The 18816-nt window shown below is 39.0% G+C and overlaps 1 protein-coding gene across 17 annotated transcripts in view; it reads left to right on the top strand.

Annotated features, from left to right (window-relative positions):
- Positions 1-15510, top strand: part of SGMS2 (sphingomyelin synthase 2) — a 130704-nt gene extending 115194 nt beyond the window's left edge. For all 17 annotated transcript variants that reach the window (XM_038581955.1, XM_038581956.1, XM_038581954.1 and 14 more), the window contains 3 exons: positions 4063-4216; positions 9181-9347; positions 10884-15510. In XM_038581955.1, coding sequence (XP_038437883.1) covers positions 4063-4216; positions 9181-9347; positions 10884-11087 — 525 coding nt within the window. In that variant the 3' untranslated portion in view covers positions 11088-15510. The remainder of the gene's footprint in view (positions 1-4062; positions 4217-9180; positions 9348-10883) is intronic.
- The last annotated feature ends 3306 nt before the right edge of the window (positions 15511-18816 follow it).

The raw sequence follows: 18816 nt of genomic DNA, 5'->3' as shown, positions 1-18816 counted from the left end.
AAGCCTAACATCATATTTTACTGAACACTAAGCAGATGTCCAAGGTGGAAGGAATAATAGAGTTGTTCTAAGGAAGTCAACAGTCTCCCTCACCAAATATAGGTGTGGTTTGGAGAAGCTATAATTTTCCAAAACCATCAAAGCAGAAAGTATCTGTAATTAAAACAGTGTACATATTGAATTTAAACATTGGCCGATTTTTAGTGAAACTAATTTAAGGCATGGGAGAAGTTCAGAAACATAATAAACACTTCTAACGGGTCAAAGCTATGTGTTAAATGAAGAAATGGGCACAGAAAAGAAGGCAAGCCCATCCTAGTAATGGATGAGGTTTGCGGAGATGAATTGCTATGATTATAGAAAGAAAGTAAATTAAAGATTATCCTCCCAGGAAGAGTTGCAATTTTCAGAAGCCACATCAGTAAACGTACCACTGGATAACCAAGCTACAAATACTCACAATGGAAGCTCTGGTGGCATCCTAGCTAATCAGCCCCCATGTTCAGTTGTCAAGACCTCTTCCTGCAGTAGAAGCAGGCTATAGGTGCCTGAGTAATGGTTCGGTAAAACAAACACACAAATCATTTTGACTGGAGGTGATGTGGTGTTACAAAACAGGAGTCAGAATTGTGTTCTAAATGTGGTTCAGCCACGGGCTTTGAGTGCTCCTTAGATTTTTGTGGTTACAAGGCTATTAGGTAATCCACCTGCCTCCTCTGCTGCTGACTTCATAGAATGCCCTTCGTGGCTATGAGAAATGCTGGAACCATGTATGCTGAAGCTGCTCACTTTGGGAGGGTGTCCGACATAGTCCTCGATGCCTAATCCAGCTTGTTACTCCGTAGATACAATCACCACAAGTGATTTCACAAGATTGGTGAAATCCTTGGCTTTTGGTTTCCCAGCTGCTCCTCCCTTATCTATTCCTCAGGGCTCACTCTAAATCTTTTTGCTTACAGTTTGCTTCAACCTACCAATCCAAGTGTTGGGATTCAACCTACCAATCCAAGTCATAAAATCTGTGTTCTGAGAAGAGTGCTTAAATAAATTTGGGCCCAGTTATTGGGACTTGCCTGAAATGATTTAGGTTCTCAAAGCCATTTTGCCATGTACAAGAATGTTGGGCTGGGATAGCTATTGTCCCTTCCCTGAGAAAGCTCACATATCCTCACCCTGGCCATAGGTGCCCAGAGGACTTTTCTTCTGAACTGAAGGCACAGTCTGCAGGGTGAGTTTGCTGGTTCAGCAGCAGCCAAGTTGCACTGTCTTGTACTCTATTGCTGTGGACATGGTGTGCAGAGGTGACAGCGTAAGGACTTAAGAACATGGAGCACCTGTCTGCTCTGGCTCTTGTGATCGAGGCCTCTCCTCTTAGCTGTCTACAACTTCAGTTCCATAGCCTGTCATGGCACAGAAATGGTGTCCAAAAAATGAAATTAATAGGAACTAGAGTCTTAAGTGATGAGTGATAGGGGTCCCAGTGAACCAGAACGGAATTAGAAAAAGACACCATTAATCCCAGTTCTCACCATGAGCCTCTCGAACCCTCCCCAGTTTTCTTTCTATCCTCTTTTTTTTTTTTCTTTTACTTTCTTGAGGGGCTATTTAGCATTTATACTGAATGTGAACTGACAGGATAACAATGAAAAAATCGATAATGAATCCCATGCTATCAGAAATCTCCATTCACCCTCTCTGCTGAAAGGAAGAGGGGAGAAGACAGCATGTGTGGCAATAGTTTCTGCTTAGACCTTTGGGCCCATCTGATCCCAGGTAAAGGGACTGATGGCTTCAAGTGTTTCTGCCCTTAGAAAGTTGGGATATGTGAGCAGATTTTAAAAAATGTATTAGAGTCTTGAAATGAAGAATAATGTGTCCTTTTAAACTGGAAACACAGCAGTTGGGCAGCATATGTACTTTTTAATTTGATCTCAGTGTTGACAGTTGTTTGTACCAACCATGTGATGAGAAATTCCTGAAGGACTATGATTGATATGATAAAGCACAGGGTTAGAGCCTATCTTCCATATCAAGGGCCTATCACATTATGTAGTTTGCAGTATACCCTTCCTGAGGTACACCTGAAATGAGTCCTATGACTCTGTCAGCAGTACTTAATCTTCTAGATCCTGTCTTTTCAAGGTAGGATCACCTGTTACTTGGCATGTTGGTTTGAGGACTATGTTCTGGTTTTGCCACCTGGGCTTGCCCTAAGTAAACTTTTGGAGAAAATGAGTTCTCATCTTACCCTCTAATTGTGGTATACCATTTTCTCTTGCAGAGTCTTATTCTCAGCTATCAACCAGTCATGGTGTGTTTGCCTTTTTACATGGGTCATCTGAATACCAGAAAGCTTTCCAGATCCAGATGATTTTTTTTTTTTTTAATCAGGAAGGTTCTAGGCTCCCCAATAGTGATGTTTTAGGCAAGGAATCCTGTCCCGATTCCTATTGTAATGGATAGGATGATTTTCCACTTCCTTTAGAGGCTAACTGAATCTCCCAGACTCTCCTCCCATCTATCTGTAAGCATCCTGTCTACCTTCAACCCTTTGCATCCACTTAGGCAGGATACTGCCTGTCTTTACCACCTGTTTAACCACCATCATGGCTAAACTGGCCATGCTTCAGGGGCCAGTTGCCCAAAAGAATCATCATTCTGTATAAAAGGCAGCATGTCATAGAACTGTCCCCCTAGGTCCCAAATGAATAGTCCCTAGTGGTCTTTCTGTATTTCTCTTCTTATGTGTACTATTACCTAACTATATTTCTGACTATCATTTTTTTATTTTCTAAGTCTATTCACCTGATACTAGATTGATCTGAAACCCTCTATCTGGGTCCTAAGTGTTTCAGTATTTCAATTTTCCATGCCTACCTTTTTTTTTTTTAAGATTTATTTATTTAGGGCAGCCCGGGTGGCTCAGCGGTTTAGTGCTGCCTTCAGCCCAGGGCCTGATCCTGGGGACCCGGGATCAAGTCCCACGTTGGGCTCCCTGCGTGGAGCCTGCTTCTCCCTCTACCTGTGTCTCTGCCTCTCTCTCTCTCTGTATATCTCATGAATAAATAAATCTTAAAAGATTTATTTATTTATTCAGAGAGAGAGAGAGGCAGAGACACAGGCAGAGGGAAAAGCAGGCTCCCCACAGGGATCCCAATGCGGGACTCGATCCGGGATCCCAGGATCACAACCTGAGCCGAAGGCAGGTGCCCAATTGCTGAGCCACCCAGGCGTCCCTCCATGCCTACCATTTTGACCAACTCGGTCTGCTACTGTTTCTTATATACTTAAGTTTTAATGAGATATAAACTTTTGACTATTGGGCCAAACTCCTGTCCTAGCCCATCATTTTTTCCTGTGTCATCATTGTAGCCTCTAGGGGCTTCTACATTGTTGTCCAAGGGAGCTCTCTTTTCTGACACTTTGCAACAGCACACAGATTATTTCCTTGGAGGATGTTTTTCCTGAGCAAAGCTATTCCTTTTTAAAGCTGTCGATACATCTCTAGTCTATCACTTTCAAACCTATTTAAATTATGTAATGTGTTGCAACTCCCCTTCTTAACTGTAAATATCTTGATCAGATATTAATACAGCTGTATGCACACTTTAGGCTGCCCACTTAACACAAGGTCCCCGAATACACTTTAGAATATTAGTAATGTGGCATTCAGCTGAATCAAATATTAACCTCCAAAACCCTGACTTCCCCCTACAAAGAGGAAAGAAAGTAGCTTTGATCTTTTTAGTGCATAGCTGTGGTGAGGTCATTGGTTATTAATATTTTTAAAAGCTTTGCCCAAGGACACACCACCACCATAACATATTAATAGTAACATACTGAATAATTTAAAACATGTCACTAAAACTTGCCAGTGCAACAAATAAACCCTAATTTGAGGAGCTTCCCCCTTGGACTCTTTTTGGCTTTTTAGGTTAAAAAGAAAAAAAAAAAAAAAAAAAAAAAAAAAACACAGCCTGGTAGCCTAGGTACCATACAAATTAGGCTGAAGTGTGATTTTATTGGCTTGTAAAGTTTCTTCCTGATATTTTTGTCATTCAGCTCAACGGAGACTCTCAGGCAAAAATACAACGGATTCTACGATTGATTTCTGGTGGTGGATTGTCCATAACTGGATCCCATATCTTGTGTGGAGACTTCCTCTTCAGTGGTCACACTGTTGTGCTGACACTTACTTATTTGTTCATCAAAGAATGTGAGTACTAACTCCTTCCCATTCTGTTGACCAATGGGAGGGATCCCTAGGCCTGGAAACTGATGGGAACCCTTATTCCTTTGGGATTGATAGCTGTGAAACAGACAGGTGTGTGCCTGCGTGTGTGTATGTGTGTGTGTATTTAAATGATTTCCACTAGTTCTATGTGATTTGGACACTGGAGGCTTAAGACTTGACCCTTGGATCCTCTGAGATTCAGCATGCCTCCACAATATCTCCCTCCTTGGTTAGAACTTCTCAAGGTCTGAAAAGCTATTTTAGTGTTGCAGCTAAGAAGAACACAGTGTTGTTTATTGCAAACAGGATCAGTGTATTGGAAAGCCAAATGTAAATGACTTAGGAGCAAAACTTCCATTATAATGAACTTCCATTCCATCCTTCTAAATAATTTACTGTTTTCCCCTTTTTTTAGATATTTTCTTGTCCCATTCCAATTTCATCATTTTCTAGCTGACTCCTATGATTTAATAGGCATCTTCAAGGAACATTTTGCCAATATCGATCATTTTTTTTGTACAAAACAACATGGAGGCAAGAATGTGAAGTATCTTTCCATATTTATATGCTTAATCCCCATTATACAAAATCCTTGTGTATCCCATCAACTTTAATGGCTGTTATAATGTCTCCTTCATCATGAGATCTATATTTTAGTTGCCTGGCAGATCCAATTAATGTGGATTTCTGAGGTTTGAGTTAATTAGATCCATTATGTCAAAGTCCTTTCAAAGTGAGTGATCCTTTTTCCTTTATTTTTGCAAATCTGGTTAACCTTTCCCTTTAGCCTTTAGTTCCAGTATACCCCACAGTGTTTTATAGAGCTTTATCTCAACTTTCTTTGCTTACTCAACATTGGAAAGAGGTCTTTTGGCAAGGCCCAGCAGAAGGATATATTAGGCTGAAGTGTGATTTTATTTTAGCGAGGCCCAGCAGAAGGACATATTAGGCCTCCTGCTCTGTTGTCCTGCCTTTCCCACCCTCTCTTGGGCTATCATTAATCCAAACATGTTTAGCCTCTCCTAATAGCAGTATGCACATCAGTTTATCTGTCAGTGGTGCGTAAGTTAGATCTTGTCCCATAGATTTCTCGGGGTTTTAGGTTTAAGTTCTACTTTGAGAGTATCATGACAAAGAGTTGAGATTCTCTACAAAGAGTTGAGATTCTCTACCAAAAAGATGGAGTCCTTTTTTGGTAAAAATTGTGTCACTTCTGAGTTGTTTCCTTCATAAATGCTACCTACACTCTTAGGGTACAGAGAGTAGCATGTCAAGTGCACAGCCTTCATTATACCTGACTTTTTTATGGTGGAGGGTGTTCTGGACCTTTCCCCTTACTTCTACCCTCACCTTTACACTGTGGGAGGTGGTAATAGGAAGAAACCTGAGTCTGTTTCTTTTTTTTTTTTTTTTTTTTTAAGATTTTTATTTATTTGCTTGTTTGTTTATTTATTTATTTATTTATTTATTGAGAGAGAGAGAGAGAGACAGGCAGAGGGAGAAGTTGGCTCCATGCAGGGAGCCTGATGTGGGACTCAATCCCCGGTCTCCAGGATCAGGCCCTGGGCTGAAGACGGCGCTAAACCACTGAGCCACCCGGGCTGCCCCCTGAGTCTGTTTCTGTACCAGTATCAAGGGGTTATCTCTTCCAATGTCATTGTCTACATATCTAATACCTAGTTGTTGGTTATGATGAGCCAATAGAGTGATCTGTGTTATGATTCTAACTCTAGCTTTTGTTGGGAAAAGTTACCCCTATGTGTAAGATCAATTATTTTCCAGTCCAGAGGTGTCCTTGAGTTGGAGGAGTTTCTCTCTCCCTCTCTCTCTCTCTTTTAAAATTTTAGTTATTTGAGAGAGAGAGCACAAGCAGGAGGAGTAGCAGAAGGAGAGGGAGAAACAGACTCCCACCAAGCAGGGAGCCCAACACAGGGCTTGATCCCAGGGTCCAGGGATCATGACCTGAGCCAAAGGCAAAAGCCCAACCAACTGAGCCACCCAGGTGCCTATAGTTGCTTCTCTCTAATATGAAAATCATAAGAAACTTATAGAAAAAAGATGAGGATGAGGGTGAGGAGGAGTTGCATGCTGGAGTAAAGCTGTCATGAGTTCAAAGTAACGAAGAGTACCACCCCAGGAAACTGAAGGTCAATTTTTTTAAATAACCAAAGACCAAGCGATGTTAACAATAATGGCAAAGGGACATAATGCTCTGTGCCAGACACTATTATAAGCCCCTGATGCAAAATAACTCATTTAATCCTGTAGCCACCCCATAAGGGAAGCACTGTTTTCCCCATTTTTCAAAGAAGAAATGTAAACATAGAAATAGTGAAGTATTCCCACAGTCCCCAGTTGGTAATTAGAAGATAGGGTATTCAGACTCAAGCAGGCTGACTCTAGAGGTTATGCTGTTAATTTCTTGGCTCTCTTTAGAATATTTGGGAACCCAACCAAGTAGTCTGATCTCATAAAATTGCTAAGGAACAGTTTGAGTATATTGCTCATTATTGTTTTTCTCCTTGAGAGCAATAGCAAAGCAACTTGTGATTATTTTTATGTTTTAACGAAGGCTATTCAGTATGTAGAGAGATTTTCTTCCCACGACATGATTTTGGCTTGAGGTTTTTAAAACTTTCTAAGTTTATATACAGCAGTGAAAGAACTATATTCTGATTTTTCTAGTTTTTGGTGAGAAATGAAACAGCAAATCTCTAATGCTTAATAGAAACCCAACTCTAGAGTCAGTTCTGTACATAAATGGAGCATTCCATGTTTGTGCTTGTTTCCTATGCAATTAGGAAAAAACATCACTTTCTAAATTATACCATGTGTTATTGTTCTGAGTAAGCAGTGGTTCCAGTGGTTTCTTTGAGCAGTCTGCTTCTAGAATTAAATGTATCTTTCATATATTTTTTGTTTTCCTGCCTTTTGATCTGTTTGGTCTCTTTCCTATTTTCCTCAGTTGTCATGAATAGATTTGAATGTCATCAAGAGAACAGATGAAAACATAGGAACAGGACCATTTTATGGGCTTTACAGAGGGGGGCTTTACACAGTTGTGCAAATATTATCCCTGGGACCTAGGTTCCTTATAAAGGAACAGAAAGTCCATTGTCTGTAAGATTATTCAATGACACCTAGGACTAGGATCTCACAGACAAGCGAAGTGAATTAATATTTGTATCATCATCTTTCAGCTCGACGTTATCCCTATGGTAAAATGGAAAAGCAGAAAGGGATTACCATTTTCCCATTTCTATTTCAAAATCATTTAAATTAAATGTTTTCTTTGAGTCAGCCAGTGTTCTCAGTTAGTGAGCAGTGGTCCCAAAGTGGTAGCATAATTGGGAGTATATTTTTGTGGAAGAGCAGTATTAGTATTTCCAGCCACTCCTAAAACTTCATTTTCAGCTCCACGAGTAGTAAAATGGTCGTTTAGCCCACCTCTTTACTCCTTATCTACTTCAGCTTTGCTTCTTGTGGATAAACAAATACAAAATGGTTTGGGTTTGCCCGCAATCAGGAGTTAAACAGTTTTAACTTCTAAGGTAATAAATATCGGGTAACTTATAAGCAAAGGAAGCTGGTTGGTGTGGGAAGGGTGGAGACTGTAGGTCTGCAGAATGCATATTTAGTGAAACATTCCGATTTCTAAATGTCGGTTCAATTTTTAATATTCTTAGCCTAACAGAACAGTTATGGGGCTTGGATCTGGCCACCTGGCTATTAAAGGGTAAGGCCTCTTCCAGCTGTAAAATTCTGGAAGTCTATCAGTTATCTGCTAGAACTTAGTGGCAGGATAAACCAACTGAAAAGAAATAAAGGAACACATTCAGAATGTAAAAGTCAGACTTTCCAGTGCAAGTACAGGTTTATTATCTCTCTGTTTCAATTGGGACCAAAAGAGCAACAGCTTTTTCACCAAAAAATATTTTTCATTTGAATGATACCTGATTTGGTATTTCATCTAAATTTCTGGAAATATGGACAGCCCGAGTGGCTCAGCGGTTTAGCGCCGCCTTCATCCCAGGGCGTGATCCTGGAGACCGGGATCGAGTCCCATGTCGGGCTCCCTGCGTGGAGCCTGTTTCTCCCTCTGCCTGTGTCTCTGCCTCTATCTCTCTTTCTCTGTGTCTCTCATGAATAAATAAATAAAATCTCTAAAAAAAAAATTTCTGGAAATATGGATCCTTTTGCTGTTCTACCATTGTTCTGCACTTAGAAATAAATATCACTATGAATATAAACACAGGTAAATATGAAATAAATTTGTGAGATTATTTACTTTGTGAGCTAATAAAGCTTTAAAATAGAAAAAAAAAAACCAGCCATTAAAAAGAAAGAATAGCATTATTAGCGATGAACCAGAGATTGCATACACACCTGTGTCATTACTGCTTGTGTGGGCAGGCTGTGGCGTGTGCGATCCTGTTTCACCTGATGAGTGCTCTAGTTCTCTCTTACAGCCGATCAATATAATGACCTTCTAGAAGTGGACTCACTAGAAGGCTAAAATCCACAAGTGAATGGGCCAGAATCCTCAGTTTTGTATAGGGAGTGTTTATAGTTGCTATCAGCAATAACAGTATAAAAGTGCTGAGAAGCAAATGTTGCTGGCCACAATACCAATTCCAACCAACCTAATAAACAATTCTGTTCTCTTCCTTATTGAATAGCTTAGCAGTGGGCAAGGTCTAGAATGTCTAGAGAATGACTATTCCCCAGTGAATGACTATTAGACCTGCTACCAGTGGTCCCTCTCCTTCTCCCTTCCTACCTGAGCAAATCCTGGCTAATGACAGTGACTCTTGGGGTTAATCAGTTTTCTCCTTCCAGTAACTTCCTGATCTTAGATTATTCTACTTAAGATCATTAATGTAGACTGTAATTATTAAATTCATCTCTGGAAATCTTATTAACTCTATACTTTTTCTACTGTCTAGATTCACCTCGTCACTTCTGGTGGTATCATTTAATCTGCTGGCTGCTGAGTGCCGCTGGGATCATCTGCATTCTTGTAGCACACGAACACTATACTGTTGATGTGATCATTGCTTATTATATTACAACACGGCTGTTTTGGTGGTACCACTCAATGGCAAATGAAAAGGTGAGAGCAGTGAAGTTATCCCTGGATGATTTGTTTTCTTTAAATGTAGTGCCCCTTGTTTCATACAGTAAGATTTCTGATAGCTTAGTGGGAATAACCACCAATGCCACTCATGTGTGTGGTCTATCAGTTCCCTGAAATGTCTACCCATTACTGCCTCTTCAAACAAATAATGTCACAAATAGAAATGACATTCAAGGATAAAAGTGCTGTGTAATTATAGAGCATGGTGTTTTACTAATTCAATTAATCGAAACCAGAGTTGAAGAAGTATAAATGCTAAATTAAAATACAGGGACTGGGCAGCCCAGGTGGCTCAGCGGTTTAGCGCTGCCTTCAGCCCAGGGTGTGATCCTGGAGACCCAGGATCGAGTCCCACATCAGGCTCCCTGCATGGAGCCTGCTTCTCCCTCTGCCTGTGTCTCTGCCTCTCTCTCTACCTGTGTCTTTCATGAATAAATAAATAAAATATTTAAAAAAATAAAATAAAATACAGGGACTTTCTCTATAGAAGCATTGTAGTGTAGCTTGGTAAGACATGCTCCCTGCCCTCCAAAAACTTAATTCTGAGGAAAAGGCAGCAACTATTTTTAAACGTCAAGCAAAATAAGTAGTCCATGAATTCCTGGATTTGGTACATCTTTTGGTGATACTGTGAGCTCTTGCTTCCCTTCTTATATACTTTCTTATTTGTTACTGCTGCCTTCTGTTCCCAGATAACCTTTTTTTTTTTTCTTCTACTATTTATGTTTAAGAGTTAACTCAAATGCCACATCTTCTAGGAAGTCTTCCTAACTCTTGCTCTCTTCTTGTGATCCCAAGTTGGGATGAGTCCTCCTCTTCTCTGTGTTTTCCTAGTCCAGGTATATGTGCTTGGTGTCCAAGAGTAAGTCTGTGTGGCATGACTTATCTCTGGATAGTCTTGCCGTATTGTCCGATGCATATAACTTGTGAGCAAATGTTAATCCTGAAAGGTCTAAACACCACCTTTCATTTAATGACATCCACTGATAGATGCCCATGCTATGGGTTATTTTGTCTCTGTAGCTCTACTTCCCATTTTGTAGACTCTCTCATTTCCACCTTCCTTCTTTCTAATACTTCCATCTGGATATCTACTGACACCAGCAACCAAAACCTTCACCTCTAGTCTTAAATTTGCTCCACCCTGTGAGCTTTCCTCTCACTCTTCCATCTTCCTCAGCCCAGATTCACCTGCTGACGCATCCTAAGAACTGTTTCTCCTGGCTAACTCTCACATCCATTCCTGAGCCTCTACTCTTACTGGGATTGCAGGCAGAGGAATTTGCATGAGCTGGAAAGTGGGGAAGGCCTGGAACCAGAAACATGTCAGAATCAGGGAAAAGACAAAAAGACAATTACTGCCTTGTGATCCTGATTCTGCTGCTTTCTCTGTTATGGTACAATGAATGACAATTTAATTAAGAAAAACATAGGATGCAAATCATGGAAAATCGGTCTAATTTTCTTTTCTTCTTCTTTTTTCTTTTTTTTTTTTTTTTTAACTTTTTACAGAACTTGAAAGTCTCTTCACAGACTAATTTCTTGTCTCGAGCGTGGTGGTTCCCCATCTTTTATTTTTTCGAGAAAAATGTACAAGGCTCAATTCCTTGCTGCTTCTCCTGGCCACTCTCCTGGCCCCCTGGCTGCTTTAAATCTTCATGCAAGAAGTATTCACGGGTTCAGAAGATAGGTGAAGATAATGAGAAATCTACCTGAGGAGCAAAACAAAGGCATCAGCTCTTATACCAAAAGAGTTAACGCTGTAACCAAAGGTATAGTTTTGGGGTTTTATTTTAGAAGAACTGACTGGCAAAATGAAGAAGTGGACCAAATTTTGTGTAAATGATTAGAAAGATGAACGAGGTATTACCCTTTGACTGGTTTTTTTATTCATCCTGAGAAAGGTATATTCTCCTGCAGCTCTTCATTGGTGACAAGCCCCCAAACTGGGATTTTACTAATGAGCTTGTTAAAGAGGTGCCAAAGAACATACTATTCCTTTCCTTATTCTTTATCCACTAAAGCCCTCTACCGAGTTTTTTCAGGATTTTTTTTTCCTCCAAGGTCAGAAGAATTTGTTAATGTTTTAAATAAAATATCTGGATATATACAGCTACTGTGTAAATAGAATAACCTAATGTGAGCGTGGTCTTAGCATTAGGCTTATTAATGACGGGGAAATCTATCGGTTGTAAGTAAACTTGAGATGAACTTTGTTTTCCACCTTGTGATGGGGAAGGTCTGGGTCAGGTCTGGGAATGTGCACTGCTGCTACCACCCAATGCACTATGTATCACTTTTACTTTTTTTTAAACTGATAATTTTATAAAAAAAAAAAAAAAGGAAAGGTGATCTAATATGGAAGTATTTGACACATCTCACAGTTTTATGTGTGTAAATATTTCACTTTAAAATCTATGAAACACAGAGCTATTTCTGCTAAACAAGTGGTCCTTGTGTATACATTTATATGCTATCTGCCTGGTAAATTTGCATCTGGCACCCCCAGAGCAGTCTGCTGCTCCAGCACAGGCCGAAAACGTGTATGTATGTGAAAGTATGCTCATGCCACTTGGGGAACAAGCCTGTGTTTCTCTCCCGTCCTACCCTGGGTGAGCTCTGTTTGACAGCTGCTAATTGGAACTCAGAAATGCAGTTGGTCACATTTCACCGAAAGCTCTTTCTTCCTAGTTACATTGTACTTTATGGAAAAGCCAAGATGGAATCCAAAAGTGTAATGTATCCTTGCCTTTTAGCAAAAGACTCAGCTTCTTATAGACTGGTCCTAAGGACATATTTGAGCCACAATTGAGTAATTTGACTTTGATCTTGAAATTACACCACGGTGCTGCACTATAATCTACTGTTGGAATCAGTCTGCTAGACAGTTACAGCTACTCAGTAAAGGAGGACAACTGTTTCTAAAGTTCTTTGAGGTGATACAAAAAGAAGATGGATTTTTAAAAATCAGATCAGATTATGTGGTCACTTGGTTCATTTCTTGAGACTTCTAGCAACTCTTAAAAAAGATTTATGGTTACAGAATCATCCACACTAGATCAGCAGACAGGCCAATGTGGTAGAAACGGGCAGTTACTTTTATTTTGAAGGTGAAAATTTCCCTCCACATGAGAATGAAAAATATCCCTTAATTTGTCATTATAAACTAGTTTGCCTTGATTTGGTACACAAAATTGACCTTCAGATTGCTTGAGAGAAGCACAAATATAAATCTTTTCAGAAAGGTCATTTTTCTGGTGCTAAAATTCTGTGTATGTATGCAGTATGGCTCTTTCCCTAGGTAATAGAAGAATCACTGAAGGGGAGAGGTAGTTGAATTCAAAGGCAGGAAAAAAAGATACTCTTCATCTAGTTATTTAAAATGAGAATTGAAATCCTGAATATCTTTGGCAGGCTTTGAAACGCAAGGATTTTTCTGGTATTTGTTATTAAATAAACCAATAAGAAATATACCTATAGCTTACCAGATGTGCTTGGGCAGAATTCTCTCATTTGTTAAATATTGACACTTGTGATACTTAAGGCGTTGTGCTCGAAAACACAGAGTTTCAATTCCTGCTGTCTGATTATTAGAAAAAGCATCTGACACTGAAGCCTGGGTTTTGTGCTCTTGACATTGGTATATTCCTTGAGCATCATAACCTGATAGACCCAAGAGCCTTATTCAGGAGTGTCCTAGATAACCTACTTTTCTTCAGCTTAAATAAGGAAGAGTATTTAAGATTGAAGAATCATGATATGTTAATTATTGGAGACCCTCTAAACAGTAAACCTTGCATTTTGGTCAAGTGATGAGGTTTTTTTAAAAAAATATACCATCACCTTTTAAAGAACTTTAAAAACCTCTCTGACCTCATGTGTGGAGACACTATTGCTCACGTGTTCCTTACATGTATGTGTCATAGATGTCTAATAGACACTGAGGAAGCATGTGATTTGAAGAGAAGGAGGAAAAACACCAAAGTTTCAAGATGGGAAAATAAAAGAAATAGAGAAACTCCTTTACATTTAGCAAAGCAAACTTGAGGCTTCACCTCACATGCTACTTTGGGATATAAAACTTAAACATTACTATCTTGCCTTTGAAATGGTCAAATTTTGGAGTTCCTTTTCCTTGCTAATTACCATACAAGATTTTACCCATTATTCTTGTGTTTGTAGACCAGTGCTCCCGTTTGAAGCTTTTCTTGTAATTAGCCCTTCTGCACAATATAATGTATGATTCCCATAAATTATGGCATATTTGTTCCAAATTCTTTTAAATGGAAAATGGGTTCCTCTTAGATTCTATTTTTTGAGCTCCTCTGCAGCTCTGAAAATACAACATTGCTCCCAGTTCCACCCAAAGTATTTTAAATTTGTTGTTTAATTTACTGGCATCTTGGAAAACGAGGTTTGCTGAGGAAGGAAGGCTGTTTTGGGCAGACGAGCCCAGGCCCCTGGTCTGGTGTAATGATGACCTTGCAGAAGGTTCTTTGCTGTATACCAGTGCCCCCTCGTGGAAATACATTATGTGACTCGGAACGCAAACTTGACACTTTATAGAGTATATTTTCAAGTTTTTAAAAGACGTTTATTTGGGGTTTTGTTTTGGGTTTTTTTGCCAATAACTTGAAAGCATCATGCAAAAGGGATTACTTTAAAGGTATTTTAAACCTTTCCTGAAGGGAAGATGTGCTTAGATCCCAGGGAGTTGCAATTCTGATCTCTTGTCCATTTGATCAAAGAAAATTTGCAGACCATTTTACCTCTCATTATCACAATCATTAATGTCTCCCTTTATAACTACCTATACTTTGTTTACTTTGAAACACCAGGTTGGCAGTCTTTCTTATTTTTTATTTTTATTTTTTTACATGCTAGAGCTCATGCAGTTTCTTTTAAAGTTCACATCTTGTTTCTTCAATATTTTAAACATTTCCTTTTTATTTCTTTGTTGTTTTTGTTTTGCACTGTAAAACTGTTTAAAAATTTAAGCCGGTCTTAACATATTCACTTCTGTAGTGCAAGGAAGTGTGAGAAGGAATTTCTTGATAAATGAGTTTACAAGTTTTAAATGGAGCATATTATAAGTAATATACTCTGTGTTGAAGGCTTTTCTATTTGTATGTATAAATATTTCTGGTATTTTTTTAATGTCCTTGTGTTGCAATAATTTAACTCCTTTGACTTACTTGCTAAAAATATTTCTTCTATTAAGAAGTGCTCTTGACTTCAATACCTAAACACTGAAAATCATGTCAAAGGTACCCAAAGATAAGTTTTTATACAGATACACACCTTATAAGTTCTGATTTATTTTATTACTCATTAATCTAACTATGCTGTGTTCTAAATGAATCATGAATGAGAATAGTTCTTTTATTATGGAATTATTTAAAACTGTCCTTTAAAAGAAAAAGAAGAAACTGTAAACATAAGCTAATCTAGTTGCCAAGTTGGAATTCATTATTTAATTTACCTCCTATGCAATGATTAATGCTGCAAAATGTATGGTTATGTTATAGTATATTCATAAAAGAAAAAGCATTACAAGGTTTGAGAGGTAGCCAATTGCATTCTTTCGGAAATTTACCGTACTGTTTCAATGTGTTAAGTGCCTTGTTGTAAAGTAAAATTTTAAGTCTAGAATTCATTATTTTCCTGACATATTTTTCATTATGATATATTACTGTATGCTATTGTAATAATTTTATTAAATGCTTATATTTTAATCAAACATGTAAATTTCAGAAGCTCTTTTCTCCTACCCCCAGTACCTTAATCATTGGTCTATCATATAGAATTTGTGTTCAGGTTTGTTGTTGTTTTTTAAAGAGGAAATTATCTTTGTTTAGAAATGTTTTCCGTGCTTTTGCTTTTGTGTTTGTAAAAACATTTCAGGAGGAATTTAGGAGTGGAATGATAGTTTATACTTCTAAAAATGCCATTTTACATTTACATTTTAAGTGCCTAATTTTTAAAACTAATTTATGTTTCTACTCTAAAAAAGATATGTGTACTTGGTTTCTAATCTCCTTGGCTTTGCTTTAAAAAAAAATAGCAAAGAAAAAAAAAGCAAGAGCCTATACTTTGTATTTACCAATAAACCACAGTGACATCAACAGTCTTTTCAAAATTAGTATTACTGTTTCTTTTGATTTAAAAAAAAATGTGTTTTCTTTAAGGTTTTAATTTTTTGTTTGGTTTTAAGTACTTAAAACCACAAGAGGATTATGTTCTCCAACCACTATTTTTGAAATAAGCTGATAACCTTCAATTAATAGAACTGCAAGTAAACTGGAATGTGGTGTTTTTCCTACCCTTGGATGTAAGGTGAAAAATAAGAATAGTAAAAGGTCATTCATGGGGAAGTAAAAAAAAAAAAAAAAAAAGCCAGCTACATGCTCCGTGATTCTGATTTCCTTTGCTCACAAAAGACAACATCTTTAATTCTTCAAGAAGAGCAGAGTCCTTTCTTTGACTCAGTTCTGCAAGAAATGTCATCCTTCTCCCTTCACTAACAGAGTTGAGAGGGTGGGAGGGAATGTCGTCTCTTAGTCTTCAACAGTCAGTGCTTCCGTAGATTGTAGCAAGTTGTTTTTGGACCCCTGAGGAAAGATGAAGGCATGACCCCCAAGGACAAATTTAGTAAAAGCAGTTCAGTGGGGCACGGGAAGTAAGATAACATGGTTCCAAGGTTAAGTTGTCGGTTATAGTTCAGGTTTTTTCTTTAGAATGATCTGGACGTGATAGGGTACTTGATAGATCAGAATAGTCTTTCTGCTACCTGCACCCAAACCTTGGATGGAAAGCTCATTTCACTGATGATCCCATTCTCCTGCATGAAACATTGGCCTATCGGTTTCATTGTCCACAGACTTGAAAACTGCCCAAATCTAGAATGCAGTACACAAGAAACTGATGCAATCCTCTGTAGACCTTGATGTCTAATGTTTCCTTTTCTTCTAATAGATGAGAATATCAGAAGCAGAATCACTGGATCACTGGATCCAGATCACTGGATCACTCACAAATGTAAATTAGAATAGAAATGGATTATGGACTACTATGTGTCTGCATAATGCATATTTAATTCCTATGTGGCACCTGTAATGAGGCATAGCACTTTACAGTTCTTTTATGCTTGACATACATTCTTTAATCTTCACAAAACCCTGTGAAAGTAGGTAAGGAAAAGAGCTGTGACCCCATTTTGTGAGATGAAAGAGTTCATAAGGGTTAGAGCTGGAACTTGAGTTTTGTTTTCTTCTTTCTCTTGCTGCCTTCCTGTCATAATTACTGTGACCACCACTACCATTTGTTAGAGATGTGTGTTTTTTTGTTTGTTTTGAGGGGGAGTTTATTCCCTTATCAGTTTAAGAGGGAAACTGGTCCTTGGAACAATTTTTTTTTTGTCAAATGCTACTACTTTTTCTTATACTTGCAGTATAAATGCACTGCATTTCAGAGGGGGGAAAACCCATGCTAAATGCCTCAAATGCAAAAGAATCCCCATGTGTGTGAGCTCACAAATTTGCTTGCTAGAAGCTAACTTTTGAGAGGATGGCACATTATTAATGCACTTTTGTCTTAAACAGGTTAATACAGGGGACAAGAAAGTACATAAGAGCTTTATCTCTGACTGTTTCAGGGATTATTCCCAAAGGAATGTCAAAAGGAGGAGAGATGGGATGACCTGCTTTCAGAGGCAGCAAAAGTCTGAGGAAATGGAACAGGGTTCTTGAGAGTCCTTGTAGTCTGAGTTGATTCTAGGCTCCCCAAAGGACCAAAGTGAATCCATAGGAACTTTTGGTCCTGCCATGAACTCTGTTCTGTTCTAATAATCTGCCCAAGCCAACATATGTGCTTGCTTCTGGACAGGTTTCTGGGTGCATGACTTCAGTACTTAAATCCAAGCATTTATCTCTTCTGAGTCACTTAAATGATGTATTTCTTTGGGTAAAGAGAAAAGCCACTATTTTTGAGTTAGCGACCATGTATCAGGCACCACTAGCTGGTTTACTCCTGTTTATCACAACTCTTGTGCAAGAAGACTCTCATCACATTCCCTTTATAATTGAGGGAACTCGGAGGTAAATATGGCAATACCAAGCCCAGGAATGCCAAAACCCATAATTTTCCCGTTGCTCCAGTGTAACAGAAGAGTCACCATATGTAAGGAATTCAGGAAAAGAAGAAAAGCCTCTTCCAGAAATCTTTTGACAACCAGATTTTGTGTTGTTGAGACCAAAGTTGAGAGTGCTTGAGAGTGAGTGTGTTAGCACCTTTGACCCACATTTTGACAATTGATGTGGTGAATGCGTCAAAACCCTATTGCACCCATCCCTCTCCTTCCATCACACACCTGCTTGAGGCCAACGGCAGAGGGGCTCTGGTACTGTAAAGAGACACCCCCAGAGCGTACTCAAGATCCCCAGGCATGCAGCTCTTTGTTGGGAGGAGATGGCACTTTTGAATATATTTTGTATTACATCTAGTTTTTCCAGTGTTTGCAGGGAATGTTTGACATCAGACACTGGGAAAAAGACATTTCCCCTCTTAGTCCATTTGGGCTGCTGTAACAAAATACCATAAACTAGGTGCCTTAAACAGACATTTATTTCTCACAGTACTAGAGGTTGAGAAGTCCAAGATCAGGGTGCCAGGCCAGCAGGATTGGGTTTTGGTAAGGACATTCTTCTGGTTTCCTCACATGTTGGAGGTGGAGGTGAGGAGAGAGAGAAAAAGCTTTCTGCTACCTCTTCTTACAATGACTCTAATCCCATCATGGGGCCCCTACCCTCATGACTTCATCTAAGCCAAATTACTTCCCAAAGACCTCACCTTCTAGTAACATCCTATTGGGGTTAGGGTTTCAGCATATCGATTTTGGGGACACGAACATGTGGTCTGTAACACTTGAGTTTTCTTAAATATATAGACCTCTTTTTTTTTTAAGCAAAGTACACTGCTTTTAAAGCATAAAGTCTTAAATGTTTTGGGTCCCATCGCTCTTCTATCCTGGGAGGCCAGTCCATGGATAGCACTTTCCCACACGGTTTTCAACGAGCAATGCCTGCTGCCTGGTCTGGCTGCTCCTCCAGTCATCCCATCCTCTGTCCTGCGGTGCTCAGTCCAGCCACACGATGTGCTCCCCCACCCAGAATATCACCCTTCTCCCCCAGAAGGCAGCACAACCCAGTGGCCCGATGCTGCCTGGGTTCAAATCTCATTCTTCCAGAACTGGCTGTACATGGAAGAGGTTAAACACGTTGCCTAAACTGTGTGCTTCAGTCTCTTTATCTGGAGGATGAAAATAATGAAGAATCTGTGCCTCACAAAGCTGTTAGAAGGACTAAATGAAAAAAAGTCATTGTAAGATACACATTTAGTGTTAACTATACTCAATTAACAAGTGTTTTAGGTACAATGATTCTAGCAC

The sequence above is a fragment of the Canis lupus genome, chromosome 32 (genome assembly GCF_011100685.1).
Source record: "Canis lupus familiaris isolate Mischka breed German Shepherd chromosome 32, alternate assembly UU_Cfam_GSD_1.0, whole genome shotgun sequence".
NCBI classification, from domain to species: domain Eukaryota; kingdom Metazoa; phylum Chordata; class Mammalia; order Carnivora; family Canidae; genus Canis; species Canis lupus.
The sequence above is the reverse complement of the archived record's forward strand: the minus strand, read 5'-3'. Positions and strand labels throughout refer to the sequence as shown.